The sequence below is a fragment of the Cricetulus griseus genome, chromosome 6 (assembly GCF_003668045.3).
Source record: "Cricetulus griseus strain 17A/GY chromosome 6, alternate assembly CriGri-PICRH-1.0, whole genome shotgun sequence".
Taxonomy (NCBI): domain Eukaryota; kingdom Metazoa; phylum Chordata; class Mammalia; order Rodentia; family Cricetidae; genus Cricetulus; species Cricetulus griseus.
This window is the reverse complement of record NC_048599.1, coordinates 65,034,945-65,059,363: the sequence shown is the minus strand read 5'-3', so window position 1 is coordinate 65,059,363 and position 24,419 is coordinate 65,034,945. Positions and strand designations below refer to the sequence as shown.

The window sequence follows — 24,419 nt, the reverse complement described above, 5'->3', positions numbered from 1 at the left end:
GGAAGACATTGCTGCAGGAATAGATTCATGTTGCCAGTTGTCCTAGCAATGTGTTCTTATTTCCTTTGCCAATTGGTTTCTCCGTGGCTTGAGCAATGCTGACTCCTCTGAAAAGCTATTTCATCCAGCCCCTGTGGGTGTGAACAAGCCTGTGGCTTTTCCCAGGAATTGGGTGCATTCCTGCCCTTCATGTATACATTTCCATTTCCATTTCAAGTAAAGGAAGAGAGCATTAATTATTTGGAACTTGTGTTCATTAGCAGAGTCACCGCCGACCTGTATAATCCTGCTTTAGTTGTGATGATTCAGCAAGTCCACTTCCGCATCTGTACACAAAGTGTAAGCCCACAGTAAAAGCCTGGCTTCTTCTGATACGTTTGTCACTGCAGCACACGTCAGTCCAAAACTTTTTGTTATACTAAAGCATTACTGGCAATGTTGTGCTAATTTATGATTTTTCAGCAACCTTAGGCTGAAAGGTCTAAGGTTTCACTTCAGGTTTCACCTTAAATTTTACTATTTCGTGGAATTTTTCCCAGTGAAAGTTTATCATGAGTTTGAGTACAATGAGAAGTCCTTTTTGGCCAACAAAGGTATTCAGTTCTATTCTTAGTATAGGTTCAACTCATTTTGTGCATCCATTGCTTTCATAAAATTTTAGTTAGGGAATTAATTTTCTTTTAGTAAATTGATTTTTCTACTGACATGCAATTTAAATTGGAGCTGTTTTCTGGTGCAATAATAGCCTTAAGACATAGCAAAATCACGATGATGATTACAACAGTCCACTGGGAGGTGGGGGATACAAATACTGGTGTGATGCTAAAAGCAAGCTAGTTAATTAAACATGATTAGGGCTAATTTCATGTTTGAGCAAATGGATTCAATGTGTAATGAAAAGAAGCTGTAGAACTTTAACTGACTATAACATGCTTAAAAGACCCTAAGTCCTCTTACAGTTTCCTACACAACTTCTTTTGATGCTGTAGTGTTTTTGTTTTGTTTTGTTTTGTTTTCTGGATCATATATATATATATATTGAAGGGAGGATCAGAAACAACAAAAATACTCAAAAGTAAAATGAATATGTCTGTTGAGCCATTCATTTGAAGTTGAATATGAATTCCTTATACCTACATGTTCTGGGAAAAAAAGAAGGCATCATATTTCACTGTTACTTGAAGACATACACTAAGCCTTGAGGGAACTGAAGAGTTTTGTGCCAGCATCAAAGATTGGGAAGGTACAGAGATGGTGAGTCATTCTTAACACTTTGCCACTGGAATTCCTTTCGGGCTAGTCAGAACGATAGGTGACTTTTGGAGAACAGCTAGCTTATTATAAGCTCAATTACACAAGGATGCCAATTGCAGCTACTATTCAAATATGGCATTGCTACCAAGTATGTCTGTGGAGTTTCCTGGACCTGTGCCTTTTATTGATCTTAAAAATACTCCTCTTTTGTACCAATTGAATCCTCTTCATCTAGGAAAGACAACAGCATATTTATTTTAAATCACTGCCTTATTTCTGGGCTACATCAAATTTCCCTGTTCTCTGTCAGTATAGACAATGAATAGGGTTTGATCATTTTGATGGGCCAATTACAATACTGCTATTATTCTCAATAAATACAGCGTTCATCAGATATCAAGGGCCTATATACATTAGTAAATATGAGCATGTTTTAGAGGACAGGAAATAGATACCATTGCCAGTGCCAATAACTGCATTTGCCACAGTTCCTGATGGAAAGCTAGAGAGTAGGTTTAGTGAGTCGAAACTGAAGATAATTTAAGACATTGGTTCTGAACCCATTGACCTAGTTAAGAAAACAAACAGGACTTTATGGGTTCCTAGGAACTAACAGGTATGGCAGCCCTTAAGAGGACTCCTAGGACTGAAAGGGAAACAAGCATCCAGTGTGAGGAAACTGACAAGTATTGTGGAGTATTTGTTTACATTGTGAAGATGTGTCTTTGCCGATGTGCCTTCTGATTGGTTTAATAAAGAGCTGAATGGCCAATAGCTAGGCAGAAAGAGGTTAGGCAGGACTTCTGGGGACAAACAGGACTCTGGGAAGAAGAAAGGCAGAGACACCAACAAGACATGGAGGGAGTCAGACATACAGAATGAAAGAAAGGTAAAAAGCCACCTGGTAAAATGTAGATTGATAAAAGCAGGTTAATTTTAGTTATTAAGAGCTAGTGGGACAAGCCTAATCTAAGGCTGAGCTTTCATAATTAATAATAAGTCTTCATGTAGTTATTTGGGAGCTGGCAGGCAGGATAGAGAAAGACTCGCTACAGACAAGAACTGGCAGAATGGAAGAGCATGCAGTAGGAGCTAGGACCTAAAGAAAGCAGTCTCCAAGGTCTTGTTGCAGTAGGCATGAATTACACCACTTCTTTCTCCTTTTATTTTCTAGCTACTTGCTTATGGTATTAGAAGTTCTCCTCAGCAATCTGGTAGCCATTGGTTGTCTGTAACATGTCAGTTCTGGGAACTGAAAAGCTAACTGGACTGATAATGTATGTAAAGATACTGACCTGGAACTTTATTGTAGAGTGAGCTGGAATGGCTGTCTTTTCAGGAACCTGTAATGCATGAAAAGTTCTTTCTCTTGAACTGGTCTTGTTTCTTCAAGACTAGTGTCCCACATGTGTCTAACCCTAGAGACTGAACGTATCCTGGGAGCTTAGTAGGGGAAAAGCCAAGGCTTCAACAGCAGTGTTCAGGAAGCATATGAGTTTTTTTCTATAGGTTAACGATGTGTCTACTGTGTCTAACATCTCTGTAGCCTAAGGAAAACTGCTGTTAAGCAGGATGGGGGAGAGTCATTCAGTATTGGGTAAGTCTATATATTTTCCTTGATTTCCACATTAATTGTGACCCAAATGTCTTCTAATTTTTCTTGTGGTTTAACACTTGAGGTAAAGTGTATTGTCTAATTTTCAAATATTTAGGGATGCATTCTATATGTGTCTGAAAATAGCATGATTTATCAATTATTGAAGAGGATACATCTTAAATTAAAAAAATATTAAATAAAATCTACTAGTTATTTTTTATATCTACTGATTTTTACAGTCTTATTTTGAGATAGGGTCTCACTGTGTAGCCCAGGCTGTCCTGAATTTAGTTGACCTTGAACTTTCTCCTGCTTCAGCTTTCTGAGTGTTGGAGTTACAGGCACAAGCCACTATTCCTGGCTTCTCCACTGATTTCCTGTCACTCTTTTATTGCAATTAATAAAAGAATAATATTGAAGTCTCTCAGTGTGATTTTGGATTTGTATATTTCTCCATTCATTTCTGGTAGTTTTATTTCATGTACTTTGAAGTTCTTTCATTAGGCACAAATAATACAAATTTAGGATTCTTATATTTTTTAATAAAGTGATTCCTCATCATTATGTTATTTCTCTCTTTCCCATTCATTCGAATTCCACTCAAGTGCCATCAGCCCTCTCTGTCTCTGTCTTCTACCTTTTCTGTTCTGATTGGAAATTAGTAACAGTATCCAGTTTTTCTCTAGCTGCTTTTATAGTAATCATTTTAACAGTAGTTTCTTTTTTAAGCAATTTTATTACTGATTTGTTGAGTTTGTCTTACTTGTGGTTAGTTGGGCTGATTTAATTCATGGGTTTATAGTTTTCTTCAAAATTGGAAAATTAAAGCTAATTTCTCTTTGAATATTTCTGCTCAATTATATGCATGCTAGAATGCTTAAAATATCAGAAAAGTTGCCAGGGCTCACTTTATTTTTCCTTTGCAACCCAGAAATCAGCTTTTGTCAGAAATCATGGGTAGTTGTGTGGCTCACATCGTGCATTTCTATTCTTCCAGAAGTTATACTGTTGCTTGACATTGAACATCTAGCAGTAATTGCTTCGTGAAGTTGGTTTAACTGTGTATAGCAGGAGGTTAACTCTGAGCTGCGGGTTCTGAATTGAGTTTTACTGCTTCCTATTTCTCCCTCAGCAAAGCTGACATCATCACTACTTTCTCATCTTTAGAACAGGGACACTTTATGCCTAGCTTGCAGGATCATTGGGAAGATCCCCAGTCATGTGTAATGTTATAATATATATATATATATATATATATATATATATATGAAACACAGTAAATTCCTCATATCAGACATTACTCCCCCTAGAAAAATCAATTTTCTGGGAGCCTCAGCAAAGATTGCTGGCACAGGGCTTCTCCTCAGTACCAATGCCTGTTGGGAGAAGGGATGTTGAAAATTCTGGTGTTCAAGACACTTTGGCTAAAGGCAGTGATGTCAGAATCCGGATGTTTCTCAGGCAGTTATGCTGAGGAATTTAGAGTATTGGGCACTCAAGGAAATAACCACATTTCTCTGGCTGGAAGAGCAAAGATTATTAGCAGATAGCTTGATGTCCCTTATAACCCCAATGCTGCTAACAAAACTCATTGAAGATAACTGTCCAAACATCTGGCATGGAGTTAAGTTTAAGAGAATTCTGTATCAAGAAAATCTACGTTAGACCCAAGGGACCAGGCTTTTTCTTTCTTTTGGTAACAGAAATGAAATAATAGAATGTCATTTCATATTTTCTTTTACCTCATGCTTAGAACCACATTTTATTCTTATCTCTTACGTGTTTACTATTGATAATAATAAAAAGGACTCCACCCCCGATTATGTTGCTATATATGTTCTCATTTCTATGGATCTCATAATCATTTCCAAGGAGCTTTTTAAAATACCATTCATATGTATTTTTAATATGCTAATATTTTAGTTTTCCTTTATCATCTGTCCTTAATCATTTCATTTATTTTAACCAGCCTTCCTACTGTGCAGCTATCCACATAATAATTGGAATAATATTACATTAAAAGAAAAATATTATTTGATTTTACATGTAGTGACTAAAATTGTATTCTTTCTTGTCTTTGCTTCAAAGTATATTCCTTTTCAACCAGTGTACCAAAAACAAGTCTATTTTTTATCTTTTATTTTTTTAAGCATTTACTATCTGAGACTAGACAGAGGGTTTTAATGTCTCAAGACTCCTACAACTTCCTAAGCATCTCTCAGTCATTATACTCCAATTTTTACCCAGCTGCATCTCCCCCTAGTCTTTCCCCAGAGTCATTTGTGCTGCTTTAAATGTGTGACCATGACCTTTGTTAAAATATTCAGCATAGCTATATTTGCAAATGAGTTTCTTTATTTTAGTCATATTTTCCCCTTATTTGATGTCTATATCCCTCCCAAGAAAAGACCATGTGAGAAGGTTAATGTAATTGTTAGTACAGTGTATACTGATACCGCACTTTAAAATACAATTTCATTGGAATCTATGTCTATAAACAGGCTTACTGGGTTCAAGGATCATGTATTTGACTTTCAGTGAAGAACTGTTTTACTGTCTCCATGGAGACCCCCGAGACGCTGTTACCAGAGCTGATCAGCCACTGACCTGAGCTATTACATCAGATGATATTAATTCTATTTTGGGGGGCTTGAACAGACTTGTGATCTACTTTACTGGAGTGCTTCCATAAATTCTTATCAGCTCAGTTACTCTCTCTAACTTCTTTGATACAAAGTTTTTCTTCATTAGCACAAGTGATATATACTATGCCTCCATTGCATATGTTATTTCTGTAACAATGACTTACTTGCATTCTTCATTCAATTCATACACCCACAGCCTAGGAAGTTTCCTGGGAGAAAATAATTTGGATTCCAGTTCATTACCAGGCTTATCCCTATTATCCCACTTTTACTGGTGAGGAAGTGATGTGAGGATGTTTGGTAGCTTCAAGGTTAAGCCTTTAATATTAGAGGCAGCGAGAAATCAAGCTCACCCGTCAAAGCCCTGCCAGTACTCTTCCCCATTCCATCTTCCGTCTCTTACCTCAGCATCCCCATCTGTGAATGGTCCATAAATAATATCCTTCTCTAAGTAGCATAGAAGACATTCTAGAAACTGGATTTTCATTCCAGCTTTGCCACTAATAAAATAATTTTAGTAAAAATACTAAAATCCTCCTGGGATTTAGTTCCCTCAACCGTAACACAGGTGAGTAGACAGGAAGTAGAACCCTGTTTCATTTAGTCCGATGTTAAATATCATTTTAGACATTCAAACATTCCATTCATTTGATAGCTCTGTTGCTTTCCTTGTAGATTCACAAACTGCTGTATCCTGTTCCCCAATCCTTCCTACCAACAGGCTTCCTTCTTCAACATAGACACACCTTGCTCCTCACAAAATTCTGCTCGTGGTGGTCCTTGCTCATGATTCTCCTGGGATGTACTAACAAGATTTTCTTTCTTCAAAATTCTACCCACATTTACCACTGGAATAGGAGTTGGAGCATGACAATATTGAGTGTCGAGTCTAACCAAAACTAGCCACAAGACTGTACTTTTGCCAGAGCTATGGTTTTGGATGTGAATAATTATGTACAGAGCTGTGCACTATTTCATTGCCCACACTCTCTCAGCCAGAGCAGGCTGTGTGGTGAGATCCAATATGTATGTGGTTATGAAACACTGGATCTCTTAGGAGTCACAGGGACAGGAGTAAAGTCCCGAATTCACACTGACAAAGCAGGGAGGAAGCAAAGAATTCGAACAGTAATACGTGTGCCATGGGCAGAGAGACTGCACTTGGGGAAGGTGGGTAGTGAATACTGCCTCCATTGTAAATGGCATATTACCTTTTCTTTCTGTCTGCTTCCACTGTTTTGATTACTGACAGCAGCCTCCCGCTGATGTCATAGGTTAGCATCAGCAAAGTGCAGCTCATCATTTGAATGGTTGGGGAAAGCACAGACTTTAAAGGTAAGCCACCTTACACTTTGTGTATCTGTGCTGTATGTCCTATTAACCATGATCACCTGTCAAATTAACCTTTGTGTGTAAATGTGATCAATTAGGGGGCCAACTAATAAGTACTTAATAAAAGTAGACTCGTGACGTTAAAGGGAACGATAGTGACATTCAGTGTTTCAGAAAGATTGTTCAACAAAAATCTAACACCTTGAAAATCTATTTGTATTAGAAATTAAGGGGCAGTTGACTGTGTGGACACACTTATTTGTTTCAAGTTAATTTTTTGCTTTTTTGTTTACTCAGCTGAAAAGAATACTATGAGCATACCCTATTTTAATAAATATAGACATGTACATCATTTTACAAATCATTTGTTTTTATATTATTAAAAACTTTTTATTAGAAAATAGTTCATAAATTTTTTATTTGTTCTTTTTTTAATTTGAATTTGTCTTCTGTCGTAAGTTTGTCAAACTTCTGAGATAACCGTCTCATGTAACCTGTTTCTGCCAATGTTCCCTCCCTGTCCTAATGATCCAGTCAAAATTATCATGTATCATGGTTTATCTTTCATGTTTTCTTCATAGGTTATTGTCTGGTTAGATATTAGATATCAGAAATTGGATCTTAAAAAGGAAAATCAAAGCCAACCAGTGGTGGTGCATGCCTTTAATCCCAGCACTTGGAAGGCAGAGGCAGGCAGATCTCCATGAGTTTGAGTCTAGTCTGGTCTACACAATGAGTTTCAAGACAGCCAAAGCTACACAGAGAAACCTGTCTTAAAAAAATAACAAACAAAAATGAAAATCAACTGCAGAATTAAGTTAATTTTTATTAATTCTGCTTAAGATTTCTCTTGTTTTTCCTCTGTATAAAGAGTGAATTGAATTTCGTGCCTCACCTCATTAATGTGGTGTTGGCTAGACACTGCAGATATGTATGTTTGCATGTATGTGCATATATGTGCATATGTATTTTATCTAGGAACATAAGCCTTTGCTATGTTGTGAATTCATTACTCTTTTATGCCACTAATTATACTGTAATAATAAGCTTAGTCTCACCAGACAATATGCTCTGATAATATGAATGTCTTACCTGGGGTGCTGCAATATATATTATGTATTATATAGTTATATTAATCAATGTTACCTTCATCCAAAGCCAGTATTTGCCCCATAGCCAAAGTACAGAGTGTAGGAACAAGTCAGGGGTCTGTTAAGTAATTATAGACCTGAGAGGTGAGAGAGTGTGGTGCAAGCACTGCTTAGGTTTACAAGAGTATGGTGCAAGCACTCTATACGTATCCTCTCCTCCTTCCTTAACAACAGGGTCAGGATGTTCTGGGAGGAAGGATGAGCCATCCCTCAGCCACTAGAGGCACATAAGCTTCAGGTCTTTCCGGTTGCATGTGGAAGTGCTCTGCAGTTCTTTTAGGCATTGGGCTTTCCCCCTGCTCCTTGAGAACAGGAGTGGGGACAACCCCAAAACTCCCTAAGTAAAGCTGAGATGATCCGCTGGCTAGTTCTTCTGCAGACATCAGGTATCAAGAGCCTCACATGAACAGAGGCTCATCTTGAGAGACTGTATCCTTATGAAGAAAGTACCCGAGCTCACTTTCCAGACAGACACCCCACATTTACAGAGATGACAGTGAACTCGGGATGTCCAGGAGTCTTATTTTTTTTTAAGTGGCTGACAGTATTTTTTTGGCCAGCCTTCAGAGGGCAACTATAGAAACATTGTGACCTTCATCATTTTCACTTGGAAGTGTGATTAAAACTCAATGAAGTGAACTGAACCAAGCAAACAAAAATCAAAACCTTAAGTGTTCTCAGCTTCTCTGGCTCTTAAAATGCTACTCTCATATAAGAGAAGCGTGCTGCCTTGTGTGCTGAATTATTCTCAGCTTGGGTTACTTGTGATTCAGGTTTTCAGCTTGGCAGAGGCCGTCAGTTGGCGTTGGATCACTGCCAGAGCTCCTCTCTTACAGGGATTATGTATATCACATATCCGGTGATTCTTCTTGCAAACAGACACCCGGGCCTATCCACCTGGTTGCTCCAGGTTTTGCTGAGGTTGCTTACCAGGAATTTGAAGCAGACCAGGAATGTGAGTGCCTCGAGAGGCTTGTCTGTCGTTGATCCAATCTAGTATTTTCCAAATTGCATTTCAGTAGAGCGCTAATGGTTTACAACCTATATTGCTCAGATGTTTAAGTGGATTCCATGACCAAATAAGTTTGGGGAACTCCCATTTGATAGGTTTAGGAGCATCTCAAGTTCTTCAGTAAACTGACATAAACTCTGATGCACTAAGGAAGGGCTAGAGCATGTAGCTTTTCTGAGCATGACATCCTTTTAGCGCAGAGCATGTGTTGCCATCTTAACAATGTGACACAGAGGCCATGTATATAGCTTCTCAGAACATAGTCTCTGCTGTTCAACTGACTTGCTTCCAAACATTGCATTCTCCTTTACTGATGTTATGAACTTGAGACTGTCACTTACCTTCTCTGTGAGTTAGTTTCCCCCCTTAAAAAGGGAAGACTGGTGTTTCCCAACTCCAGGTGATGTAAAAATTTGACATAGTTTAGGCATGAGTAAGTTAGTTGAATGTTCTGGAGAAGACAAACTAGTCCCAAATGGGCGACTCATGCAGCATTCCCTCGCCATCAAACTGACACATGCCAGTATGCACAGTGTATGAAGATTCTGTCCTTAAAAGTAAAGCATGGCCTTGGGCCCAGAAGCACAGTCAGTCAGTGATTAGGCTTGGGTGACACCATAGACTGGTAGAGCTAAGAATTCACACCCCTATTCCCCTGTCCTCCTCTGATTCTATAGTGAATAAACAGAAACTGCATGAGCTGGGTGAGCAAGCAGGACTGTGGCGAAGAGGGAAGAACTAGCAGACCAACCTTTTGGTGGTGAGGGCATAGGCTTAAAGCCCCCAAAAGAGTAATTGGGAAAAGTCCCTTTCATGACAGCAAACTCTAAACTATCAACTAGAAAGTGAAGTCAGAATACGGAGACTGCCTTGTAGAATTCTTAAACTTGCTGTCTCCATTGTATTTCACCTGCCTGTGGTGTCACTGACGCTCTTCCCCATGTTCACATAGGTATCACCTCTGAAGGCTTTCCCTGTGACAGCTTCAATGAGCAGACAGCTAAAGACCTTCCCAATAAGGATGGAGGTGCTTGGGTCCTGGGCTACAGAGCCGGACCACCCTGTCCATATCTGCTCCATGAAGAAAGAGAAAAGTCAAGTAGAAGCGAATTGTACTTGGACCTCAATGTAAGTGGAAATCTTCGTGCTTACCCTGTGGCTCTTTGTGGTCAGCAGAGGGCTCATTTCATATGTACTTAGTGTTCATTATATCTGTGAAGTTGCCAAAGCTATATTCTGGATGTGGAACATTGTTTGAAAGAAATCAGTGGGCTGCAGCAAACCAAGGCGATCTGAAAGCTGTTCCCTAGAAGGTGCCTGGGTCAACAGTTGCTTTCCAGGGTACTCTGTCTCATTAGCTCTGGTGCCTAAACCTCCCTGTGGGAAGAAACCCATTTGCTGCTAGTCACTTAATATCATTGTACTAAAATTTTACGAATAACATATGCCAGCTGACAGGCACGCTCTGCGTTTTCCAGTGAAACACAAGTCACCTGTCTTCATTGCACATCTATAAACCTTTCTTTCTCTCCAGCTGCTCAAATAACAGCCCAACAAGTTGGTGGGAAATCTGCCAAATCCAGGATGACCCATTTAAAAACGTAGGCTTCTCCTTTCTCATTCTTTCACACATCCACGGACACAGAAGCATTGACTTCCCAGTACAAAGTGCTGGGCAGGCTCTGCCACTTCCAGCGTTAGATGCCTGGTAGAGTTGACCAAACCATCCATTCCAGTTCTCACTGCCCTCTTTCCCCACGGTTTCCTGTCACTTTTTTTTTTTTTTACTTTTCCTTTATTTTGATTTCTATTGACAATCTCTTGTTCTCTGCTTCATTATATTGTGATGTGAAACTACGTGTGTGTTGAGTGTAGGTTAGACCTATGATCATCCAGGTAACATTCTGGGTTTTCCTAGGGGTGTGTAAGGTCTGCCATTTTTAGATGGGTAGTAACCATTGAATAGAACTTCTTTCTATAACCACACAATAATAGTTACTGTAGTCATTTCAGAAAAACATTTGACATTAAAAAAAAAGAAACACATTTTCATAAAAAAGAGGTTTGAGGGTTTGGAGAACTGTCTCAGTAGTTAAGTGTTAAGAGTACTTACTGCTCTTGCAGAGGACCTGGGCTCAGTCCCTGGCAACTCACAAAAACCTAACTCCAGCTTCACAGCACCTAACATTCTTCTAGCATGCAAGCAACTCTCTCTCATTCTCTCTCTCTCTGTGTCTCTCTGTCTCTATCTCTCTTTCTGTCTCTCTGTCTCTCTTTCTGTCTCTCTGTCTCTCTGTCTCTGTCTCTGTCTGTGTCTCTGTCTGTCTCTGTCTATCTTTCTGTCTCTGTCTCTCTCTCTTTCTGTCTCTCTCTGTCTCTGTGTCTCTGTCTCTGTCTCTCTCTCTCTCTCTCTCTCTCTCTCTCTCTCTCTCACACACACACACACACACACACACACACACACACACACACACGTGTGAGGGGAAGGGAGGAAGAGAAACAGAATTTGGAATAAAGTCGAAGGGAACAGATGGACAGTTGATGCAGGGGTTTGTACTGCCCCTTGTTTGATCTCCTGATTTGCAGAGTCAAAAGCTGGGATGCACTCAGCTTAAGTGCAACAGCGACATCTATTGGCAAGTTGTTTTAATCTGCACAGGATACAAACTGTAGGCGGCAAACCACAGGTAGCCTGGAGGATAATGGTGCCCAAATGGAATTTGGAAGTCTGCTTCTTTTTCCTTTTATGTAGTTTCATCTTGTTGGAAATATGATAAACTGTGTAATCTTTGTTTTCTTTCTTCTATGTGAATAACATCATGTCTTTGCTTAATTTATTACAATTACAGGAATCATACGTAGTCCTTGAAAACTATTTGAAACATAGAGGTGCTTGGGGGAACAGAATCAACTCATTGTCTCAGCACAAGGATGGCACTGAAACATTAATACATTTTCTTTTATTTTTCACTGTTTATGACTTGTTTTCAATGCGGATTATTTTTAAAGCAAGAATGCTATATTTTACAACCTTCTTTCTTTATGTCTTACCCATGCTGTTGTAAAATCTTAAGAGGTATGCTTTAAGTGATTGTGTCATATCAAGGGTATGCCTGAGTTTAATCATTTTCTCATTACTGAGTGGTGAACTTGTTTTCAGTTTTGGAATTGTATTTGTTTGTGCCCCTCAACATTTAGGAATCATTCCTTATGGTAAATTTCTATTTCCTACAAGTATTCTGCAGCTTTTGATAGGTATCACTACCTGAAAAGGAAGCCCTTTTCCTGAAATATGTACTAAAATATATTTAAATATATTTACATATTACCTATATGGATATGTATAAAAATAAAACATACTTACATGCCTCTTTCCATTAGTTATAACTTTTTAAAATGAGAGTAGTTTCTTAAGGTTATTCAGGTTAGCAGTTGCTACCCTCTGGCTCTGGATTTCCTCTGTCCCTTTTAGGTTCTTGTCCCTTCTTCAGGCAGTGTGGCTTGAATCTTACAGGTTTGATGTTGTCATTCCAAGTGAGACTTTCACTTGAAACATTCTCCTATTTAGAAACTGTGCTTGCATCTTATCAGTAACAAATGCACCAGAGGTCTTTCTTAGCTGGGGGAAGAAGGACTGAGGTTTAGATACTGTGTCACTCAGCTTTCCGTCAAGATAGCTGACATAAGTCAAGCTTATGTTCTGCTATGGTTTCAGAGATGCCAGGCTGTAATCAGCTGGCTCCGTTACTTCAGGTGTGTGATAAGGTAGACTGTTGTGGCAGGGGATACCTGGCCAAGTCATGTTGTTCAATTCCTGACGTTAGTTAGTAGCCATAGGGAGGTAGAGATGTCTTAGTCAGGGTTCCCGTTGCTATGATGAAACATCATGACCCAAGGCAACTTGAGGACGAGGAAGGAGTTTATTTCATTCACAATTCTCTGCAGTGAGGGCAGAAATTCAAACAGAGAAGGAACCTGGAGGCAGGACCTGATGCAGAGGCCAAGGAGAGGTGCTGCTTACAAGCTTGCTTCTCATGGCTTGCTCAGCCTCCCTTCTTATAGAATCCAGGACCACCAGCCCAGGGTTGGCACCACCCATAATGGTCTGGATTCTCTCCTATCAATCACTAATTAAGAAATTGCCCTATAGATTTGCCTACGGTCCGATCTTATAGAGACATTTTCTCAGTTGAGGTTCCCTCCTTTCTAATGAGTCTAACTTGTGTCAAGTTGACATAAAACTAGGCAGTACACGTGGTGATAAAATATCCTGAGGCATACCCACAGTGACCAACTTCCTCCAACTAGGCCTCAACTCTTCTAAGTTTCCACCACTGCACAACAGCCCATTAAGCTATGAACTTTTGAATAGATTAATCCATTGATGAAATTAGAACCCTCTTGATCCAGTCACCTACCCAAGTCCCCTCTGAGCACTGATTCATAAGGAACCAAGGCATCAACTCATGAGTTTTGGAAGGGGCATTTCAGATCATCACAAAACTTGGGAACAGGAAGGAATATATTACCAGACAATAGTTTGCTCAACATTATATATTAGACATTAAACCAGCACTGTTCTGCTTTCTAATTTAAACATGATGTCTAGTGTCACCCTGGAACTGTGAGTTTCCTAAGCCTTTTCCTATGGCCATTCTGACTCTCAATTGTATATAAGAATGGCAGTGGTAACATTTAATAACTGTTGGGAATTTAGGATCCATAAATCATAGTAGAGCCTGGTATTAGTCTGGGTTGCTAGAGTTCTTCCATTCAGCTGTAATTCATTGTTTAGTTACTAGAAGATCTAGGATGCCAAGTGTCTTAATTTCCTTTCTATTTCTGTGATAAAATACCATGACCAAAAGCATTTTGGGAGCCGGGCGTTGGTGGCGTACGCCTTTAATCCCAGTACTCGGGAGGCAGAGGCAGGCAGATCTGTGAGTTTGAGACCAGCCTGGTCTACAAGAGCTAGTTCCAGGACAGCCTCTAAAGCCACAGAGAAACCCTGTCTCGAAAAACCAAGCATTTTGGGGAGAAAGGGGTTATATTTTGGCTTTCAGACTCTAATCACATGTATCACTCAGGGAAGCCAGGGTAGAAACTCAAGGAACCTGGAGGTAGGAACTTAAGTTGAGGCCATGAAGGGATGCTTCTTATTTGCTTCTTCCAACTACTTTCTTGTTACTACCTGTTACCACAGTGGGCTGGGTCCTCCCATATCAATCATTAATCAAGAAAATACCCCACAGGATTTTCTACAGGGCATCTGATGGAGGCATTTTTTTTTCAGTTGAGGTTTGTCTTAGTTAGGGTTACTATTGCTATGATGAAACATCATAACCCTGGCAACTCTTATTAAGGAAAACACTTAATTGGGGCTTGCTTACAGTTTGAGAGGTTTAGTCCATTGTCAGCATGGCCAGAAGCATAGTGGCATGCAGACTGGCATGGTCCTAGAGAAGGAGCTGAGAATTCTATATCAGGATCCACAGGCAGCAGGAAGAGAGAAAGCCACTGGGCCTGGTTGGGCTTCTGAATCTCAAAAGCCCATCCCCAGTGACAAACTTCCTCCAACAAGGCCACACCTCCTAATCCCATCAAACAGTACCACTCCATGGTGACCAAGCATTCAAATTTATGAGTCTGTTGGAGCCATTCTTACTCAAACTACCACAAGGTTCCTCTTCTCAGATGACTCCAGCTGTGTCAGGTGAACTAAACAGTAGCTAACACAGTAAGGAAATGCAGAACAGCATCAAGTTACCAAACTAAAGGTATTAAAACAAAGGTTTTGTTTTTTTTTAAAGCTGATCTCTTCTGCTTGCCTTTCAGTGTTTCATTGGAAAAGAGAACTGCTACACCAAAGCAAACAAACAAACAAAGAAAACAAAGAAAAAACCCACTGCTATAAAATAGGAAACATAATGAGATGGATCCAGTGCAAAACCCGGCTTTGCCATTCCTTGGGTATCTAATCTTAGATTTGACCTAATTTCTTTGAAACACCCTATAACATCTATAATAGTGCTCACTAGAATGACTGTTTGGCACATGGGGCTATTTAAATCAACTATGATGAAGTTCTATTCAAAACTTCATTCCCTGGTCACTGGTCATTTTTTAGATGCTTAGAGATCACCTGAGTGGGGCTACTGTTGACTGTTTCAGAGGGCAAGAGATAGAATGTTTCCTTTATTGCACACACGTGCATTGAACAGAGCCAATCTGGAAAAAAAAAAGATATTAAAGATACCTTTCTCATAGCTCTGCGGGTCAAATTTCAGCATAAGAAAAATTACATAAAGAACCCATCATGCACGCAACTTACTTTGGGCATTGGTGACATTCAGCAATTCTGGTTGTCTCCAAGAAGACTTTACAAGGTCACTGCAAGGCTGGTGAGGTTTACCACAGCTAGCATGCCCACCTCCAACCAGAGTTTGTGCCCTGACTTCCTCAGCGATAGACTGTTGTTGGGGTGTGAAAGCCAAAATATAAACCTCTTTCTCCCCAAGATGCGACTGGTCATGGTATCTTATCACAGCAATAGAAAGGAAAGTACACCACTTAGCATCCTAGATCTTCTAATAACTAAACTCTGGTGTCTTCTCTTTTATGCATGCTTCTCTCATCTATCTGTCTTTTCCTCTTTGCCTCCCTCTCTTCTTACCATCCCCTCTTTGAGATGCTGAGGATTTAATCTAGAACCTTGACAAGTTAAACAAGTATTCTACAACTGAGCAAATTTGAGACTGGGGCTCAGTATGCAGCTCAGTCTGGCTTTGAACTCACTGTGTAGCCCAGACTGGTCTCAAACTTTCTTTCTATTGCCTCCCCCTCTAAAGTGCTGGTACTATAGATACATGCCAGGACACTAGCATACCCATCTGCATTTTGTTTTAGATATGTCTCCATCTTCCCTAGCCTTTTCTATTTACTACTTAAATTTTAGAAACTTATAAAAGATTTTGGGGGAGTTAGAGTTTTAGAATTGAACTGATTTTCAAGATAACTAGATAATGATGAAAAGAAATAGCAAGACAAAAATTGCAAGTTATCTTTCATATGCAGAATCTAGACCTTTTAAAAATGTTAAATGTTTCTCTTTATCAATGTTATATAAAGCAGAAGCATGGGATAGGTAACTCTTTTGGAGTGTGAAAGAAGATGGTGATTTGAAAGAGACAAATATGAACAAAGTACAGTGAACAGTGATGCACATGTATAAAAATGTCCTAATGAGATCCATAATTATATATGCTAACTAAATAATTAATATGAGAATTAAGGAAGCAAAGAAACAGATGCCCAGCTACAGCAACAGAGAGCTGTCTGGTGATGCTGTTTGGGAAGGAGGAGAAACACGCCACATTAGGCAAAAGAAGTTTATTAAATTACAGACCCTCTTAGTAATTTTTGCCAGAAGCAACTTTGGAATGGTTTCTCCACACACTCCATGCCTTGTGTCATAATTGTCCCTGTGGCACAACAGACTTTCTCCTGGCTTTGGAAAATCCCAAGATCCTTCAGAAACAAATTTGTCATTAATAGTGAGTCACCTTCCCAGATGATCTTTGACACTGGCTCGAAGAATCCAGTCTTAGACATCATTGACAGTAAGAACCGCACCAGCCTCGTAATGGCCAGCTTGATCTTACTTTTCACGGTGTAAATGAAGCAGCTCCTCTGAAATCTAATGAATTGTCATAAAGACAAAAAAAAAAAGGGTGGTGGGGCAGTATCAGAACTCTTATGGTGAGGATGGGGAATGACAGATGTGTGTCTGTCCTTGAGGGTTGCTATATCTGTGCTTCAGCAGACCTGTGAGGAGAAATGGAAAGATGCTCCAAATCTACAGATTGCCCCCCCCCCCCTAAAATGGTTGAGTTGGTTTGGAAATCAGCTTGGACCAGGAAATTAATAAAGAATAGTAAACTTAGTGACTTTCTGTAGAGTCACCTGAGAAAATCTGAAGCTAATCACTCTCCTAAGGTGAAAGAGATGGAAAATCCAACCCTGAAAGTCCTGGCCCTGAAACACTCAAAGGAATCCCCTGAAAGAATTGGCTTCGGAGTCCAGAGGAATATAAATGAAACAGTGATTTAGGAGACTGTTAGTCTCTCTTTCCAAATGCGTTGATAATGGGGACTTGGGAGGGAGCAACTCCCTGCTTGGACTGTCAGTTCACTATTCACAGTAAATATTTGTTTCCTATTGACAGAAACAAAGCAAAAGCAAGTCTGTTAGATTTGGGTTGACATCACTAAGAAGGTTGTTGCTTTCCTGTGAAAGCCTGAAGTATTCATGAAGTGCTTTGACCAGCCATGGAGGGAAATATCAAACACATATATTTGCTTGTGTAATCCCCTCAGTCACCATGAGATAGTACAGTAGTCAGAAGTTTCTGTCCTGCCTGGTCCCACAGCTGTTTCATCCCAAATAAATACAGAGAGGCTTATGTTAATTGTTACATAAACTGTTTATCCTATGGCTCAGGATTCTTATTGGCCAGCTCTCTCTTAATTATTAACCCATTTCTATTAATCTGTGTATCTCCACATGGTCTTGGCTTACCAGTGATGTCCAGGTCTCTTGCTTCCTCGGCAGCTACATGGCATCTCCCTGACTCCACCTACTACCTTTTTCTAACCCTGTTTAGATTTCCTGTCTGGCTAACCCTGCCTGTCCATTGGCTGAAACAGCTTTATCCATAAACCAATAAGAGAAACATATATTCACAGAAGGACATCCCCCATCATAGTACTGTCATTCTCCAGGTGATACATGTCACTCGCCCAGAAGCAGAAATGGGTGCTGAGCTCGGATGGATCCTTAGGAACCATAACTCTGCTCCTAACTGCATACAGTCCTTGTTCAGGGAAAGATCATGCACACTCTGTTCTCTTCCAGTTTCACAGTACAGCCAATTTCACTGGTCTCCTTTCAGATTCTTTCATGTTGTTGTCCATATTTCACCATTTCCATGGTGGAACCAGTCTTAGAAATATTTTACACTGCACAGCAGGAAATGGCCTTAATAACAGGGACTTGTCCTTACACTGTGCACGTGTGGCCTGGTTTTGCTTTTGCTGTTTGTTGTTTTTTCAAGATGGGGATTCTCTGTGTTGCCCTGTCTGTCCTGGAACTTACTCTGTAAGCCAGGCTAACCTCGAACTCAGAGATACGATTAAAGGCATGTGCACCACCACAGCCTGGATATATGACCTGTTTTTTGTTCAACTGATTAACAGAAATAGTTGATAGCTATTATTGGAACTGGTGTAAGTTATTTGGGGTGGGGGCACAGATGCTACAAGCCTAGGAGAAGCCTAAGAAGTCTCAGGCTTAATTTACATTAGTGTGAGCTCTCAAGTTTAGTTCACATTACTTTGAATTAAATAGAAAGAAGGTGTTAGAAGATGTGGGAAGTGAAGGGTAAGATCTGGCCTAGCAATGGGCAGTGTGCTGCAGGGTAGGCAGGAGGTGGGGAATCTTGTTTCCCTTCTAGATATACTGTTTGTGCATAGCTGGTAATAGTTGTTTGACTCCTCTTGACGTCAGATGTCTTCATCTTTAAAATGAGGTCAAGATGTTTGACTTGTAATTTTCCAAGGTTCAATTCAGCCTCAGATATACACGTATCCTTCCACAATCCTATGATCCTTTTAGATGAAACTTCATAATTTTAGATGTCATACATACTTCCTCTAACATCAGGTTTCATTTGATGAACTAAGAGATACTCCCTGGATTCAATACAGCCCATCCTCACCCATTACTTTATTTTCATTCATAGTGATACAGGAGATAGATAGCTCTCTGTCCATTGTAATGGCAAGGGACCCAGCACAAACAGTGCAAGTTGCTCATATTAAGTAATAGTGAAAACAGAGGTTGAAACTAAAAGGAAGATTAAAGGTTAACATGGCAAAGATGAAGAAGCTAAAGAAGAGGTCTAATAGTTGGGTAGGAGATAACCAGGCTAGACAAAAAAGAAGACTATTGGCTTAGGCCTTGAAAACACAGAAAATTAACTATTGATCCATGGGTACAGGCTTAATGAGTTTAGACCCACCATTGGCTTAGCCCTTGAAAACCTAGGAAATTAATCTAGTAGAGATTACTTCATCCTCTATCCAGTTTCTGCCATGACCTTACAAATCTTCTAGACACAGAAAATTCAATGGCATTTTCCTCTTTTAGAAACTTCTCTGTTGGAAGTTTCTTTAAGTTTTCCTTCATTTCTGACTTTTCTGTAATAATTTTCCTAAATAATTTAAATTAATTTTAGATAATGATTTAATTATTTAAATTATAAAATTATTAAACATTTAAATAAATAACTACGTAAATAATTGGCTCTAAAGTTCTAGCATCATAAAAAAACACAGTCATTCTCTGTCAATAAGTTTTTGTGAAGTCTGTCTCTGTGTCATCCCAAAGGAGAAAGTGTATCTCAGATCCAGGGCAGGAAGCCCACTTCTGAGTTCTAGCCAGTGGTTAAGAGTGTGTCCGAGAGTCAAATTCTGGTTCTGTTGTTCATTGTCCCTATAAACATGGGTTACTTAATCTTTTTGTGTCTGTTTCCTAGAGGAGAAACAGAATAAATTCCAAGCTATAGCAGCTATCTATAATGAGTTAATATTTGCAAAGCATTTACTACAATGTTTGGGCATATAGTCGATGCTCAATTCTAGATATTTGTGTCTTCATTCACACCCTGTGAAACTCTACTCAGTTACCACTCTTCACTTTGATTTCTTAATCTAAAATAAGTCTAATAAAGCCTTACTACCTAGATCGGAGGGGTGTCAATCCAGTAATCTCTGGATCCAGTTTCTATGAAACTGTCCTGGCACCTGTGGATAATGAGGTGCTGAAACCCTGTATGTCTGCTCAGTACTATGGTGTAGAGGGACTAGCCACCCCTTCCAGCTTGTGTTTTTGCCTCTGTAGAGGTGCCTGAAATCTTACTCTGGAAATCAGTCCTAAATTATATCTGAGCAAATGAAACATTCTCAGAAAGAAGGAATACATCAAGTAAGCAAAACTAGAGTCTCCTCCCCTTGTCCTGTGTTCTGTGTGTGTAGCTTATGAAACTGGTGTGATGGTACCTTCTTTCCACAATCTCAAAGAAGTCAGATTTTTATCAATGGGTATTTCCTCTACAGCAGAAGCTTATTCAGAATGGCACCATCAGATCTCTCTCTCTCTCTCTCTCTCTCTCTCTCTCTCTCTCTCTCTCTGTCTCTCTCTCTCTTCCTCACTCCCTCCTCCTCCTCCCTCTTTTTTTCCCTTTTACCCTACCCTGATGTTTACTTTGTTTTATTTAATTTTGTTGTTTTGTTCTGCTGGAGATTGAGCCCAAAGCCTTGCACAGGCTAGGCACACATTCTGCTGATTGAGCTACATTCCTAGCACCACACCTTTTCAATTTAGGTCAGTTACTAATCCCAAAATGTCAGAGTTGGCATCATCCAAAATGGATGCATTTAGCCTCAGGAACCAATTAGGGTTTGTTCTTTCCTATAAGGTTTGGTGGAATACACAGCCTCTTTGTGTTTTCCTTTTTTTTTTTTTTTTTTTTTTTGCAGTCATACATTGTTAAAAATGCATTATTGCTATCAAAATTCCTCAGTCCTTTGGGTTTGACAGGACGTTGTCCCAAGTGGTCACTAGCCAGCTATGATTCCCTTACCCTATCTCCTAAGATTTCTAGGTCTGCCACATGCAATCAGAATGGTGTTTTATCCAGTCTGTGCTGGGTTTCTTTGGTTTTGCTTTTTTTGCACAAACATGAGCAGTGGAGACCAAATTGATAGGTATTTTAGACATTTAGGGAAATATAGATCCTTGGAACCTTGGGTGAATGAGTTTAGTCAAGAAAGCACGTTGTGTGCCAAAATCGTGACATGCCAGGTCTATTTATTTGGTTGCAACACCAAAGCAGAAAGGAGTCCCTTCTGCCACCAGGATTTGTAACTCACTTAGGGAGTCACTGCTCCTGAACAGAAAGAGACCTGAGGTTGGCCCATATAACTCAGACAGTAATCATTGGTACACGGCCGGGGCTGTTTATTCTGTTGCCCTACAGTAGGTGGACTCTGGGGCGTGGTGGGTGTGCTTGCTAAGTACCTGTTTGCAGAACACCCAGGCAGGGCAGAGCTAAAACAGCAGTAATCTGAAACCAGTCTAGTTGGTTTTCCTTCCCAGCAGTCAGAGAAAATCTGCATTCCAGATGAAACCTGCCGGCTAGCTGAAGGAAAGCATTTAAAAACAAAAGGCATTCCAAGGGTAGTAAATTAACTGCTCTGAGAGTTCTGGCCACTTTGAGAGATCTTTTTCTTTACTTCCTGTCTTTGATTAGGGGTTTGCAGGAGGCTGTTGATGTGGGCGAAATGCTGGGTTTGGGGCCTGGCTGGCCCAGGCCTCTGATTAAGATCTGGATGGAAAAAAGGGCTCACTTCAGAAGTCCTTGGGTCATTTTCTGCTGATTCACTTTGGAATCTCTTGGGCTGCACCAGGGGGTGGTTCAAAAGCTGTCAGGACCAGCTTGCCGGTTCAGCACTTTTAGGAACCTCAACTTGCTCACCAATGAGGAAGTTGAATGCTACCAGGAGAATCGTAGGCACAGGGCGGAGCTCCTCCTGAAGTCCAGGGCTTGGATTACCGGACAGGCTGACTTTGGCTGCGACAAAAAGCCTTTTGTCCTGGGAGTAAATACGGAAGTCCAGAAGAGCAACCTGCCTGCCCATGTGTAGTAAGGTGTGCGGCCTCCGCTGCTTTGGGGCATAGAGTTGCCCAGACTTAACAAGTTGCCTTGGGCACGCCGGCATCGAACAAACCGGAAGGGAGGGCTCTGTGACCTCAAAGAGACCAAGTGTGTTTTCTGAGCTGCTGAAAGCCTGGCTCTCTCCCCGGTCCTGTAGCTCCCTGTCCTGTAAGTCAAGAGCAGATGGAGCGGATAAACTGAGCCGAGCAGGGCAGGTAACACAAGGCAGAACTTCTGTCAAGGGCACCGCGGGGACATGGAGGAGGTTGGTAACTCTCTCAACAGCAGGGATGTGCTGGAACCAGACAAATCCGAAGCCGGACTTGAGATGGCTCAGTCGATCCTGAGTAAATTCTCTATGAAATCCCTGTTTGGATTTACAAGTAAATTGGAGTCGTTGGATCCTGAAGAGAAAGATGCTGTGCTGAAGGCATTTCGTAGTTTAGAGGTGAATCCTGCTCCTGAGAGAGCTGATCCCGGGGAAGGATCAGATCAGCCACAGTCAGAGGCTCCAGTGCCACCTGATGTTGAAAATGATGGGAAGTCAGCAAGGGCAGGGACAGGATCGGAGGGAAGTCAGGGGAAAGACACATCGGACACTTCTTCCCCTGGTCAAGAGCTGCTTTCACCTGCCACTGTGAGTGTGGATAGTGAGGATGTCATCTGGGTCCATGGAACCCTGATTCACACCACCAGTGATTCTGACTCTGAAGACGGAGCACAAGAGGCAGAAGAAGGAAGTGTCCTTGATACCCGGGAGTCCACCACTGTTGTTTTATCTGAACCATATCAACAGCCCAAAGAAAGACCGGGAGATTCGGAAGAAAATAAAGACACTGGGGAAACTGATGATGCAGAACTCTGTGGTGATTCTCAGAGAACTTTACCTGAGACAAGTAGCAAACTGGACCCTGGTGGTGATGGTAGCCATCCGGCAGAGCACGGCCACGGGCAGGGCCATGCTGAAGAAGAAAGGTCCCAAATCCCACCCGGAGCAACAGACCAGACTGTTGGTGCCACTGAGAGTACTGTTTCTAAAAGAGAGAGAGAAGCTCCTGGAGAGAAGTCGTTCCAGCTTCCAGCTTTCTTTAGTGGGCTCCGTGTGCTGAAGAAGGGGGCTACAGCAGAGGCCGGGGAGACCATTACTGAAATCAAACCCAAGGACGGGGACTTGGCTTTGCTCAAGTTGACCCAGCCCGTTCATAAGTCTCTGGCGCAGGGAGGCCCGCAGACAGTGAAGAGCCAGGGTAGAGCAACTGATCCGAAGGCCACTCCCACTCTCCTGGAGCAGCTATCTCAGCTACTCAACATTGACATGCCAAGAACCGAACTGAAGGAAGCCCACCCCGAGTTCCGTGGGGCAGACGAGATGGGCTATAGTACTGACCAGGAGAGCCAGAAGAGTTCTGGAGATGCCCAAGTTCAGGGTGGCCAGGTGAAGTCAAAGCCACCAGAGACTGCCCTGGAGGCCTTTAAGGCCTTATTCATCCGTCCCCCTAAAAAGGGGACCACAGCTGACACCTCTGAGCTGGAAGCCCTCAAGCGAAAGATGAGGCATGAGAAGGAATCACTGCGCGCTGTGTTCGAAAGGTCCAAGTCAAGGCCAGCAGACAGCCCCTCTGATCCCAAAAGCGTATGTAGAATTGGGTTCTACATTTTGACATAAAATATAATGCTGTGATTTTTTTCTTTTCAGGTTTCCCTGTTAAAAATGAATACTAGTGGCCTGTCATTATTAGTATTTTACGTCCTTTGGTTAAAAAATAGTAATAATGATATTAAATTCGTCTTGCAAAAGAGTATGGAGTTGGACAGAAATGCATTTCTTTTTCTGTTTTTCTCTAATGTAATCGTTTTCTGTGTGAGGATGTGTGGGAAAGAAGGAAAAATGTGCACCCTGAGTTTAAACAACAATGCTTCTAATCATTAGCAACATGGGGAAGTGATAGGACATGTGAGTGCAAGGATAGCCCAGATTTATAGGGATTTCCTCACCATTCAGTTATACTGCTGTGAACACAGGCTCTCCTCTGAAAGTGTGCCATTTAACAAAATGTGTGTTTATGATATATAACTGAAATGTTCTGTGTTGTCTAAGTTTCCTGGCTGACTACTGAATTTAGAACGAGAACTTTTTTTTTTTTTAATCCCAACTCTGTCATTTATGGTGAGGTGACCTCAATAATCTCTGAGCCTGTCTCCCCATATACTAAAAAAGAAACCTATCTCTAACCCTTATGGAAAGAAGAAATGAAATCAGAGCACAAGAGAGTCTAGCTAATAAAAGATGTAATTGTTCAAAGAAAGTTAATTTATAATGACCAGAGAGTGTTTGGCATTCAGAGTTCATGGGAACAATGGATAGAATTTCTTGTTAAACATCAAGTCGATATAGGATCATCATGTCTGCTTGTATATTTAATTAAGCTATGAAAAATTAAAGTCTCTAGAAAAATTATCATAGGTTGTAGTTAAATCTAAACACAACATAGCATTATAGTTGAAAATTCAACTCCTACTTAAAACAAAACAAAACAAAAGAAAAAACTTGAACATGGAGTTGATGTCATTTGTAATAGGAAGAATTAAAATTAGTGTGGAATGCTTAGAGAACTGTGTCTTCAATTATTGTTAATGTTCCAGAAAAATGCAA

At 40.6% G+C, this 24,419-nt stretch overlaps 1 protein-coding gene across 5 annotated transcripts in view; it reads left to right on the top strand.

The window, feature by feature from the left end:
• Positions 1-24,419, top strand: part of Fmn1 (formin 1) — a 343,529-nt gene that overhangs the window by 62,395 nt on the left and 256,715 nt on the right. For 3 of the 5 annotated variants that reach the window (XM_027422271.2, XM_027422272.2, XM_035446231.1), the window contains one exon: positions 9,944-10,119. The exons of 1 other annotated variant lie outside the window; for it this stretch is intronic. In XM_027422271.2, the coding sequence (XP_027278072.1) occupies positions 9,944-10,119 (176 nt within the window). Of the gene's footprint in view, positions 1-9,943; positions 10,120-21,112; positions 23,400-24,419 lie in introns of those variants that run through there. One more of the 5 variants, XM_027422273.2, reaches the window with a different exon arrangement.